This window comes from Microtus ochrogaster, unplaced genomic scaffold (genome assembly GCF_000317375.1).
Source record: "Microtus ochrogaster isolate Prairie Vole_2 unplaced genomic scaffold, MicOch1.0 UNK5, whole genome shotgun sequence".
Classification (NCBI taxonomy): domain Eukaryota; kingdom Metazoa; phylum Chordata; class Mammalia; order Rodentia; family Cricetidae; genus Microtus; species Microtus ochrogaster.
This window is the reverse complement of record NW_004949103.1, coordinates 13882100-13893377: the sequence shown is the minus strand read 5'-3', so window position 1 is coordinate 13893377 and position 11278 is coordinate 13882100. Positions and strand designations below refer to the sequence as shown.

Genomic DNA, 11278 nt, shown 5'->3' with positions numbered 1-11278 from the left:
TATAATAAAGTTAGGATATCATGTCATATGGTTCACTCCTAAAATTTTATCTTTAATACTCTATTGTTTTTTTAGTTGATTTTTCTCATCAGTGTGGCCTTACTTGTATATGTTTTTTTAGTTGATTTTTCTCATCAGTGTGCCATATCTTGTATATGCTTCTCAAATAAAATATATATTTGATTATTATTCAGATTTAGTTTTGACTTAATATGATTTTCATGGCTATTACATTCAAAGTATTCCTGTTGAAAATTGACATTATTAACAACTGATTAAGTTAGAGTTGTTAGTAATTAAACTACAAGATATAGGCAGCATGAGTAATTGTCAAGACGATTGTTATATATTACTTTTTATTTATTTCTTGGGTATCATAAAAAAGTAAATAATTTCATACCATATTATTTGGAGGAAGTATACAATGTCAGATATAATGAGAAATAATTGGTTAGAAGGGACAATATCTGGAATGAAATCTGACAAAATATATCTTTGCGACTGAGATTGCCATTATGTAGAACTAAACTTTGTAGAATTGATCCTGAGTTCAAGAATCCCACAGATAATCTTGTTTCAATTATTTGAATTTGATATTAATTTATACTAAATGAATTATGCATCATTGTTACTTTAATTGTTTTGATTAAGATAAAAATTAGCCCTTGTGGGATAATGGGAAAAGGGTTACTGTGACTGCTGATTTTTTTTTCATTGGATCCAAAGGAGAAATATCTGCTTTGTCTACATCAGCATCACTCTTGCAAACACATGCCTTAATCGGCTGGGATTTATTTATTCTGTATGGTGAATAAGTTAATATTAAGGTGTCTCTATGCTAGTACTATATATTAGTACTGCACACTACTCCCTCAACTAACCAAATATATTTTAAGATAAAGCATGAGTGATCCAGAATCAGACTCATGATGGAAGACACAGTTTGGAGCAAGGCAGAAAACCATGGGACATTCTATATGCTTTGCTTTCATTTAAGTTTGCATCTGAAGTTCATTAGAGACATAAAGCTGTCATTAATACAGGGACCAAACCATTGAAATTACTTTAAATATGAAAAAAACTTGCATCCATTTATAAATGAGTCTTACAAATCTTTTCCTCTCTGACAAAAAATTAATCAAATTGCAGAAATTTAAGAACCAAATGGAAGGTCCCCCTTCCCACCTTTTCTTAGCTATTTTGAGTTTGTCAAGTGTTTTAGCACTTCTAAGAATTTTAAGCCCTGGGGGAAGATCGCTTTGGAAGCTTTGTTGTTTATACAGTTGAGGATGTTTGGGGCGATTAATGCACTGGTTTCCAAGATGTGACCTATAGAGGTCCTGTGTTAAAGAGTGATAAAAATGGAGCTTTTCAGACTCTACCTACTTAAGACCTGCTAACTCAGTCTCTCTGGGGAAAAAAAAATGGTGGTTTGTGTTTAGCAAGATGCTTATATAATTCTGACCCATACTAGTATTTATGCACTCCATTTAAATAAATTTCTTGTCTCTTATCAATGCATTAGTCTTGCTTTAGTCTTCATTGGCCCCATCTACCTTCAGCGCACTAAGAGAGAGGCCTTGTGTGTCTCTGTCACTGTGCTTCTACCTCAGGATAAAGCAACTTGTTGAAACCTGAGTATAGGGTAACTGCTTCCTCCCCATTGAGGATGTGATCTAGTTATGCAAAGTGGAAGATAAGGCACGGCAACTGAGGGAGATTAATTATTATAATGTGTGTGTTGCATGCTTATGTATTTATGAGTGCAGACACATAGGTTTTATGGTACTAGTATGGAGGTCAGAAAAAGACTCTGGTATCAGTCTTGCTGCTCATCTTGTTTGAGACAAGGTCTCTCTTTGTTGTTTGTTTGTGTTTGAGCCAGGAAAACTAATTTGTCATCGAGAGTTGCTCTTGTCTGTTTCTATCTCTCTATAGGAGTATTGGAAAAGCAAACATATGTTATCATACCCAGTTTTACATGAGTTCTTTAGTCAATTTACCCCTCAAATCATTTTGTATCAGCATCTTTGTATGTTTCTTTGTATGTGACATTTAGAACTTTGACGTTGTTGAAGATGATAGTCAATCTTATGAAGTGGTATAAGCAAGATATTTTCTTCAAAGTACCAAGTTCGCTGATGATACCTCCTTCTTTCTTATCTGTACAGCAGTTGAAGATAGTAGTGATAAGCTCATTGAGATATATTCATTAATTGAGATAAGTCATAAAAGCAATTAGAATATCAATCTGGGTATAAAAGGGTTCAACAGACAGCAAAAATTCTAGCTGCTGTTCATTAGCATTTACAATGTAGTGGTCTCTGTTCTGAGTGCTTTGCATCACTCACTGCACAATCACATGACTCTAAAGTAGCAGTGAGACCTCTGACAATCTGGCATCCTCTTCATCTTAGTATCCATTCCATAAACCCAGACTACTGTCTCTTCATAATATTGAAATAATAAATGTCTCATCTGACACATTATTTTTTGTTTATTTTGTATCATCAAATCAATTTTTTTATTTGCTCAGTGAATATCCTTAGCCATGCTTCTCTTGGATCAAGGAAGTACCCACAGATGCTCAGTTTCTGTTTGAATGGGATATTGCCTGTTAAGAGAGAGGAAAAAAACTTCCACAGATCACCTAGGCAAGGAGTCTAGATGATATTAAGATTTTCAGGCTCTGAGTAAATGCTCTAGCAAGACTAATTTTCTTCTTCACTGCTCATGTAATATAAATTACCATTCCTGTGCACCCAACCATCCAACCAGCCAGTATAACACTCAGATATTCCTAGCATTGGCTCTAGTCCTCCCTCTTCACTGGCATTAACTCCTATGTGAGCTCTCCTATGTGGTGGTATTTCTATGTTCCCTTACAGGCTTTTACTCCATGCTGCTTGGTACTGGAGTCATTATTAATTGCATTTAACACAATATCAACTTGTGATCTCTAGAGTCAGAGCTAGGTAAACCTTTAGGTAGGTGTTCCTACTCTAACCCACCAAGTTCGTTCTTCTCTTTACCTTGTAAGATGGAAGTAAGATTGACACTTACTCTTAGGCTTATGTGAGACTTCAGTGAGAGAGTCTATATGACATGCTTAGCCAACTAATCTGCTGTATAGTGCCTACTCTACACACATTATTTAGTTTCTCATTTCATTTTAATAGATTTCAAGCTTTGTAAGTACCAGAGATAGGATTTTTAATGACCCATATCAGAATGTATAGTACCCAAACCACAGCTTTGACAAATGAATGAACAATGTGTAATGAAGAACATAGTGAGAGAAGCTTATACATCTCAGTCCAAGTAATTGAGACCCTGAAAAAAGCCCAGAGAAATCATGTCCCCAATTTGAGGAGAATAAAAAAATGGCAGAGTTAAAGAAAGGAAGAGATGGAAAGAAGAAAACAGTAACCAGAATCCCTATTTTTTCTATCTCAGGTCATCAAAGGGCATCTCCATCTCATTTTGTTAGGATTTTTTTTGTTTTTATTTTGTTTTTCCAAAGCCATATAGCTGAAAATGAAGCATAAATGAGTTTATTACTTCCAGTAAGTGGTGATTTTGACTGAACTACACTATAGGGATATATAGGAATAGAATTGCAATAATAAGAGTATCTTTAATTAAATGTGCTCATTTTTCTGGTGACAGGCAAAGGTTAACCTCATTGTTGTCATGGGCTCTGTGCACGCATCCTGAAAGTTACATTGTGAAACTATTTTAACTAGAAAACTCACGTATTAGACTCTTATCTACCTGTTAGTTTCTTAAGCAGAGATCTATAAAGTCTCCTGTTGGAGCTTGAATCTGTTCCAGTCCTTTCTCTTAGGTATTACTTTCTCTTTGATCTCATGAGCTACATGCTGAGTGCATATATTTGTGGTCATTTGAATACATGTGTGTTTACATGTGTTTAAATATGCCAGCATCTGTGTATGCTCATGTATGTACATGAACATGGAAGACAGAGGTAGTTATCAGTGCCTTTCTAAATCAGAGCCTACCTTATGTTTTCAAAAATGTTTCTTACTGAACCCAAAGCTTGCCAGTTTCCATAAACTGGCAGGAAAATGAACCACTGGGAGCTTCCAGTTTCTACCTTGCCAGCACTGGGATTCTAGATACAGGTCACACTTCTATAACATGAATGCTGAGCATTGAACTCAGAGTTTATTGACAAAGCTATCTTATCAGGGCCAAATGTTGGTTGTTTTATATTTTTTAAGTTATGCCAACCTCACTCCTTTTATCTTATACCATAGCATACTCTTTCTTTACCCTACCCACTCACCTAGAATGCAGATGAATAGAACTTTCTTGTGTCTGAAAACTTATTAATTAGTAAATACAAGGGATCTTTTCAAAGTCTACAATTAAGAGTTGGCTCCTAAACTCTGGTGATGCCATTTTTATCATATGCTCCATACATGGCTAGATGCTTTTCAGAATTAAGGAGCAACCTCATAGTAATAAGTACTCAACCATCAGCTTCACTGAATTCTGACTTGGAAAAATTCATTCATCCTTCCAAAGTTTCTTCTCTCTTCTTAAAAGATGAAAGTAAAGAGTTTGCCTGATGGGGGAGATCCTACAACATTTGACCTTTTTAAAAATAGCTTAGGGCTGGGCCAGCCTATATGCTTTGCCAATGTTTGGGCAAATCATGGTTCCATGTAGATTAAGTATCATTTGAAAATAGTATCACCTTTTATCATTTTTTCTCTTTCCTTTGGGGAAGACAAGTATTGGCTTTGCCTTGAATGAGGTCAATGTTTCTTCTGTGTCTATTGGATACACTAATGTTTCCCTTTACAAAAGGAGATACTGGAAAGAATACAGGAATCTGAGATAATGGAATAATATGTTAGATTGGATGCAGGCTATACAACTTGAAGCTAGGAGTTACACATATAGCTAAGTCACTTTTCCTACTTATACTGCAGTGTCCTTGTATCTGAAAATTAAACAACAGGAATGGGCCTTTTCTAAGCTACTTCTCAGCTTCTGTAGCAATGATTTTCAGAAATGTTGGATATGGAGACTTGTCTGTATTCCTTCTTGGTATTGCTTTCATTGGTCACACTGGCAAAACCACAAATCATATTCACATTAAATCATTGGCACAGAACATAGTGAAGATACCTCAGCTTGCAATGTTCAGGGCTCACCCTAAAGAAAGGCCATGGGAATTTGCACTGCTATGATGAATTCCTTCAATGCCTTGGGGTAAGAAATCCTAGTAGAAAGCACAGAGGACTCCTAGGAACCTTAAGCATGCTCAACACCCTACATCATAAAGAATCAGGTTGTGCCAGATCACTGAGAGAGCTGATGGCTTCTTCCAATACCCAGCCTCTCTAGTGCCAGATACTATTTTCCAATTGATGTCACCATCGATAATGCAACAGATTATAATCTCTACCCTATCAACAACAGTGAATATTCTAGAGACATTCTATATTATAGTAGTGACATTTGATAAGCAAGTAAACCAACATGCATACTTCCTGATGACAGCATTTTTGATGAAAATGACAGAGACATGGGTGGTTATGATTACGGGACCTGAAAGAGAAATACTGTATCATGTAGTGTTGATAGGAAGGGAAGCACTTGGGTAGGGATTTTGGTGCCAAAACCCAAATAATTTCTCTTATTCACGGGATCTGGAGTAAGAACTCTGGAAGAAGAAGCATCTAGGACAAAAGTTTGAAGTCAAAAGGTCTATGTAAGGATTGGAAACTGGTGAACTCTTGGGAAGACAATGTAGCATTAAGGGGTCTTCTATTGTGGCACTCATACTGAGTAGAGAGTCTCTCCCCACTTGGGTACTTTCCACAAGCGCTCTGCCATCCATTTCCCAACCCCAGGGTGTGATCCTTGTAGGAGAGCACAAAGAAACTGACCCGTGACATTCATCTATGGAGGGATCAAGGGATCTTACAATCCATTGTAGTAGAAACTCAGAAAAACCCTTTTAGCAGCCACGAGGAATGCATGCTTATGGGATAATACTCCTGAGAGTCACCAGGAAGCAATAATCCTGAATTAAACTACTAGTTCAGTAACATTTCAACTTCTGATGTTACTGGGGTTAATAGATTAATTAGAATGTCACCAAATGTTTTGGAAGGGTCAGTGTGAATATTACTTTGTTTGAATTGATAATGCATTTAAAGCTGCGTGGAATAACAGGGCCACATAACAGTCTGCATTACGTGAACCAGAGTTTGAATCTTGGTCCTGCCATTTGCCAGGGTTATGACCTTAAGCCTGCTGCTTATTAAGCTCTCTGAGGCTTCATGCTTCCTTTGAAAATGCTGTCTAATTGCACCAACTTTCAGAGCGGTTATCAGGAAGCAATATATGTAGAGCATCCAGTATGCAGTAATTGCTTACTGTATGGTGACCAGAATAATCTAATACACATCTATGAAGTGAGAAGTGGGCCTCTAAGAGGAATTAAAAGAGGAAGGAGAATATCATCAAGGCAGGCAATAAAGTCATAATTTATTCCCTCCCAAACAAAGTTAATATTTTCTTGGAAAGAATATACATCCTAGTAGCTATAATATAATATACTGAAGACTTGACAGTATCAAGTAACTAACATAGGCAGTAAAAGTAGTAACAAACAGGTACACACGAGGAAAAGATTATATCCACTACTGGTCTTAGAATGTTCATGAAATAATCTTCATGAACTTGACAAGCAGAGATGATAGATAGAATCTGGTTTTATTTTGCTTTGTGTGCTTTGCTTTGTTTGTTTTTATGTCTCTCTTTCCCCCAACAAATGGGCAGAATGGTGTAAACAAAGCCCTAGAAACAGAGAAGCCAAGAATGCATTTTGGAGACAGAACAAAGCTATGATGCAGATAGACTGCATGAAAACAGAAATATTGAAGGGCAAACCTCAGGCAGATACCTGAGTGGAAGGACACCACCAGGGGGCTGTATACAGAAACAGGCTATATTCAGTGTATCAATTGTAAACCATGTGAGATTTCTGAGTAAAAAGCTAAGTCTTAGAGGAATTACCCTAGCAACCCTCAGGAATAGGAAAAAAACAAGGGAATATTTATGCCAAGACAAGAGCCATTACTGTTGAGCAAATCCCTTTGCTCTGGAAATGTTTTTAGTTCATTCATTTTCTCAAAAGAGCTCCTGAACTTGGTGCTGCTAGCACGCCCCTATTTACAAATGTGGATACTGAGGCAAGATGATATGAAGTCATGCACATAAGACCTAGAGGCCTTTAAACCTGAATCCAGGTTAGTTGGCTCTGGAGTTTGTACTCCTTAATCGCTTTCTGAGTCCCTTGGTCTGTTGCAGATCGCTCATCTGTGGAGCAGGAGACTTGATCAGGATCTCTGAGAAGATTTCCTCTCTGGGTTCTGTTATTGTCTGTTTACATGGGTGTTATTTGCTTTAGTCAGTTCTTCATTCTGGGTCTGCTCTACCTATTTAGGCAGCCTTGGGAGAAAGAATTGCACAAGACACAGCAAAAATGAACGTTTGCTTCATTTTTTTTTTTTTTTTTGCTTCTCAAACTTTTTATGGCACCGAATGTATGTCAAATGTTTTAAAAAGCATGCAAAGTAGTAAATGCTAAATGTATAGATTCTTAAGTTGAAAGTGAAGCCGGTGCCAAAAGAGGTAACTGGTAAACTCTAAAATATTAATAAGCATTGAGAATATTTATGAGCATATCACACTTTGAGACACTAGTTACTACTCAAACAGAATATTAGTTCTCAATGAGTAAGACGCTTGAGCATTCCAATAGCGACTCATTGAAAAGAACAAACCCATGAAGAACCACGCTGAGCAGCTTTATTCCTCCCCGCACTCCTTGGAATAAAATACACACATTTGTTTTCTCTGAAGAGTGCAGCTCTTTCGGAAACCGCTGAATGCAAGCTGTCACTGCCGGTGGGCGGTTCAGGCTTTCCCCGTTTCTTTGCTTCTCATGACAAGGTGCTCAGGTCTTGTCTGCAGCAGGAGTCCAGCTTCGCTTCCACTGTTTCCAAGGCAACTGACCAGCCCTGAGATTCCACCAACCGGTGAGGTTTGGAGTCCTGGGGGCGCTGCTTCTGCTGCCCTCCAGGCTTGCTCCGGACCTAACCCCAAGACCTCCTAGGTTTCCCGCGATCTCAGTGCTACTACTTCATGCACGGCTGTCTCGTTGTGGGAGAGTGATAACGATAACAAGGACTCTGATAATTCTCATCTGACAGGCTCGACTTTATCAGGCTGCCACTTCTGGCCTTGGATACAGCAAACAGGATGACTGCTCTCTCTCTCTCTCTCTCTCTCTCTCTCTCTCTCTCTCTCTCTCTCTCTCCTCTCTCTCTCCTCTCACTCCTCTCTCTCCTCTCTCTCCTTTCCCTCTCTCTCCCTCCTCTCTCACAACTCTCCTCCTCCCTGCTCCAGCTGTAGCCTTCTTAATGTAGTTTAATGGCTTTACAAAGAAAGCCAGGGTGAGGAGCGCTTCTCAGTGGCTGTGGCTGGACCATGACCTAGCTGACCATGAACTTGGAGGGGCTTGAAATGATAGCAGTTCTGATCGTCATTGTGCTTTTTGTTAAATTATTGGAACAGTTTGGGCTGATTGAAGCAGGTTTAGAAGGTAAGGGAGTGCTTTTCAGTCACTCATAAAAATCCTGTTTTGCAATTAAAAAAAATTCTTTAAGAGAATGTTAGAGGCACCTGAAATGAGAATAGAGCGATGTGATTCTGGGGTGGACCTGCAAAAAAAAGCAGGTTTCTCAGGGAAAGGAAGATTAACAAAATAAACTTTTGGCAAGTTGTGGTGATATTTTCACAGCAAACAAATGTTGAAAACACTATGAGGAGCACTTTGAATCTAGAATCAAAACTGAGAAATAAAGGGTTGATAGTTTGTGTCAGCTCATAGTCGGAGCATTTGGTCCCTGTTGTTTTTGTGAGAGTTTGATACAGGATATTGTCTTTTGATTGTAACAGCAGATTTCATTTATGTATGTTGTGGGTTGCACTTGTCTCATGTATGCAGATGCACTCATTAGGTAGAACCGGCTATGCATTTGAAAAGTCTTATGGTTTAAGATCGGACACCGAGGAGCAAGCTTTTTCATAAGGTTGTGTGCAGAGATGCTGTTGTTATCTGTTTTACAATCTAATGGAGACTCTATAGAGAAATGAGCCTCCAACTCCTGTAACAGATTCAAGAGATTCTATATAAGCTTTTCGGCTTTGCAAGTATTGTTATTTATGTTCATTCTTAGAAGCTGATACTGTTCTTAACAGGCTTCTCTCCCTCTAAAAGTGAGGTGTGTTCTTGCCTGTATCTTTCCACGGACTGAGTGTGTCTCAGAGGTCTGAGTAAAATTTGAGTATGATTTTCTTACTAATCAGAACATATTTGAGATATGTTTGTGTTTGGCCAGTCATTGTTTCTCAAAAGTTGGCAGTGCAGGTTTTAAAAGCATCTCGTGTTGCTGCTTGACAGTGTTGCTGTAGTATTCTCCCTGGAAGTTTTAAACTTGAGTAAACAGAAAGAATACTAGCAATGTCTTTACATCTTCAGCTAATCCAGTCCTCCAGGGAGGCGGCCACAATGTGACATAAATACAATTATTTTTTTACAAATAGCAAACATCAAATTAAAGTAAGTGTGTCACTCTGATGTAGGTTACCAGAAACCTACATTTATAACTCATTGGAAGGAGGAGGAGGGAGTGGAAAGCAAGGTTTATAAAAGTAATTTTAATAGAACTTTGCAGAATGCATATTGTGGCTCTTTCTGGAGGAAATATTTGGTAGTTTCAAAGTGAGGAAAAATCCTAAATTTTGGAAATGTTCAATGTCTTTAAAATTAACTTTTTTGTATATTTTTATTAAACTGGTAATATGACTTGGCTTCCGTGTGCATTACTGTAATTTTACCTGGTGGTTATGACTGGAATGTCTCATTTTGATGTGGAGGATCTTATGTTTTGTCTTCTCTTTGAGACTGCAAGCTTCATGGAATACTATTATGATCCCTGGCTCTTTGAAAGAAATGGTTGCATCTTATTTTATGCTACAGATGTGGTCCTTCTTTACACTCTTCTGCCCAGGGTATTCATTGTGGGTTTTGTGATGATGTCTACTCTAGTGTTATATTTGTTTCTTTCAGGAGCATGAATATTCACCTCTTAAGTAATAACTTAGGGCTGTTTCTTCTCAGGGCTGCTAATCTCTGTGAAAGTATTCAGTATTGTTTTTCCTTGCTATTTGTATTCAAACCTGTACTGATCTGTATGAATAGTTTCTGTCTTGGACTTTATATTGTATTGTTATTATTATTATTGACATTTGTATTAACAATGCAGAGAGAATTAGATTTCCTCGAAACTTCAGTATAAATCTCTGATTTCTCGTGTTCAATCAGAAGTACTTTTATATGGTAAAATGTTGGTAACCGTACTATAGTGGAATTGTACATAGTAGGTAAAGTTAGGGGATGTAGAACTAAATGGTGTATTTTATGCCTGAAATATTTATCAGACTTATTTCAATGTCAATTTAAGAGTCAGAAAACTTTCTAAAGAGTATACAAATTAATTCCTGGAGATGTGATATAAATAAGTTGATGATATAGCTCATTGTGTAGTTTACAAACATACTCTAAAGTTACAAGCAAAGCTTAACTATTGAAAACAATAAAAAATATTTAATATTTAATCAAAGTAACAATTTATTCATGTCCTGAAACCTTCTTCATACAAACAAGGAAACTCTGATACTCATTTCATTCAGATCTCTTTCCCCACAAGAGTTTTTTCCCAGCATCCCACACGTCCTAGTTGGAGAATACGGGCCTGTTTTGTCACTCTTATTTCTATTTGTAGACATATCCTATAAAGGAACGTGAGTCTAAGTAGGGAAAACTGAACTTGGTTAAACATGGAGGATTATTTTTTAAAAGGCTACCCTAAATGACTAAAACTTTTCATTTCACTTTATAATTCTCCAGTGTAGGCATCACTCAAAATATAGTTTGAATTTATATTATTATGAATGATATTTATTAGGTTGTATTGTGAAGGGCAGAGAAAATACAATCTTTATATAACATATTTTCAATCTGTGTCAAATAAATGTACTGTCTAATAAATTTTTAATATAAAAGTTTAGAGAATTTGTAGTTTCTTCTTTCTGAGTGCTTTAGGTTTCCATTTCTTGTGGGAAATTGGGAATGGTACCATTAGATAATCAATGTTCATCTGTCCCA

The 11278-nt window shown here is 37.1% G+C and overlaps 1 protein-coding gene across 4 annotated transcripts in view; it reads left to right on the top strand.

Annotated features, from left to right (window-relative positions):
• Kcnip4 (potassium voltage-gated channel interacting protein 4) overlaps positions 1-11278 on the top strand; it is a 1047644-nt gene that overhangs the window by 576892 nt on the left and 459474 nt on the right. Inside the window, exon 1 of one of the 4 annotated variants that reach the window (XM_005366014.3) lies at positions 8442-8650. The exons of the other annotated variants lie outside the window; for them this stretch is intronic. Coding sequence (XP_005366071.1) covers positions 8551-8650 — 100 coding nt within the window. The 5' untranslated portion in view covers positions 8442-8550. Of the gene's footprint in view, positions 1-8441; positions 8651-11278 lie in introns of those variants that run through there. 4 annotated transcript variants of the gene reach the window in all.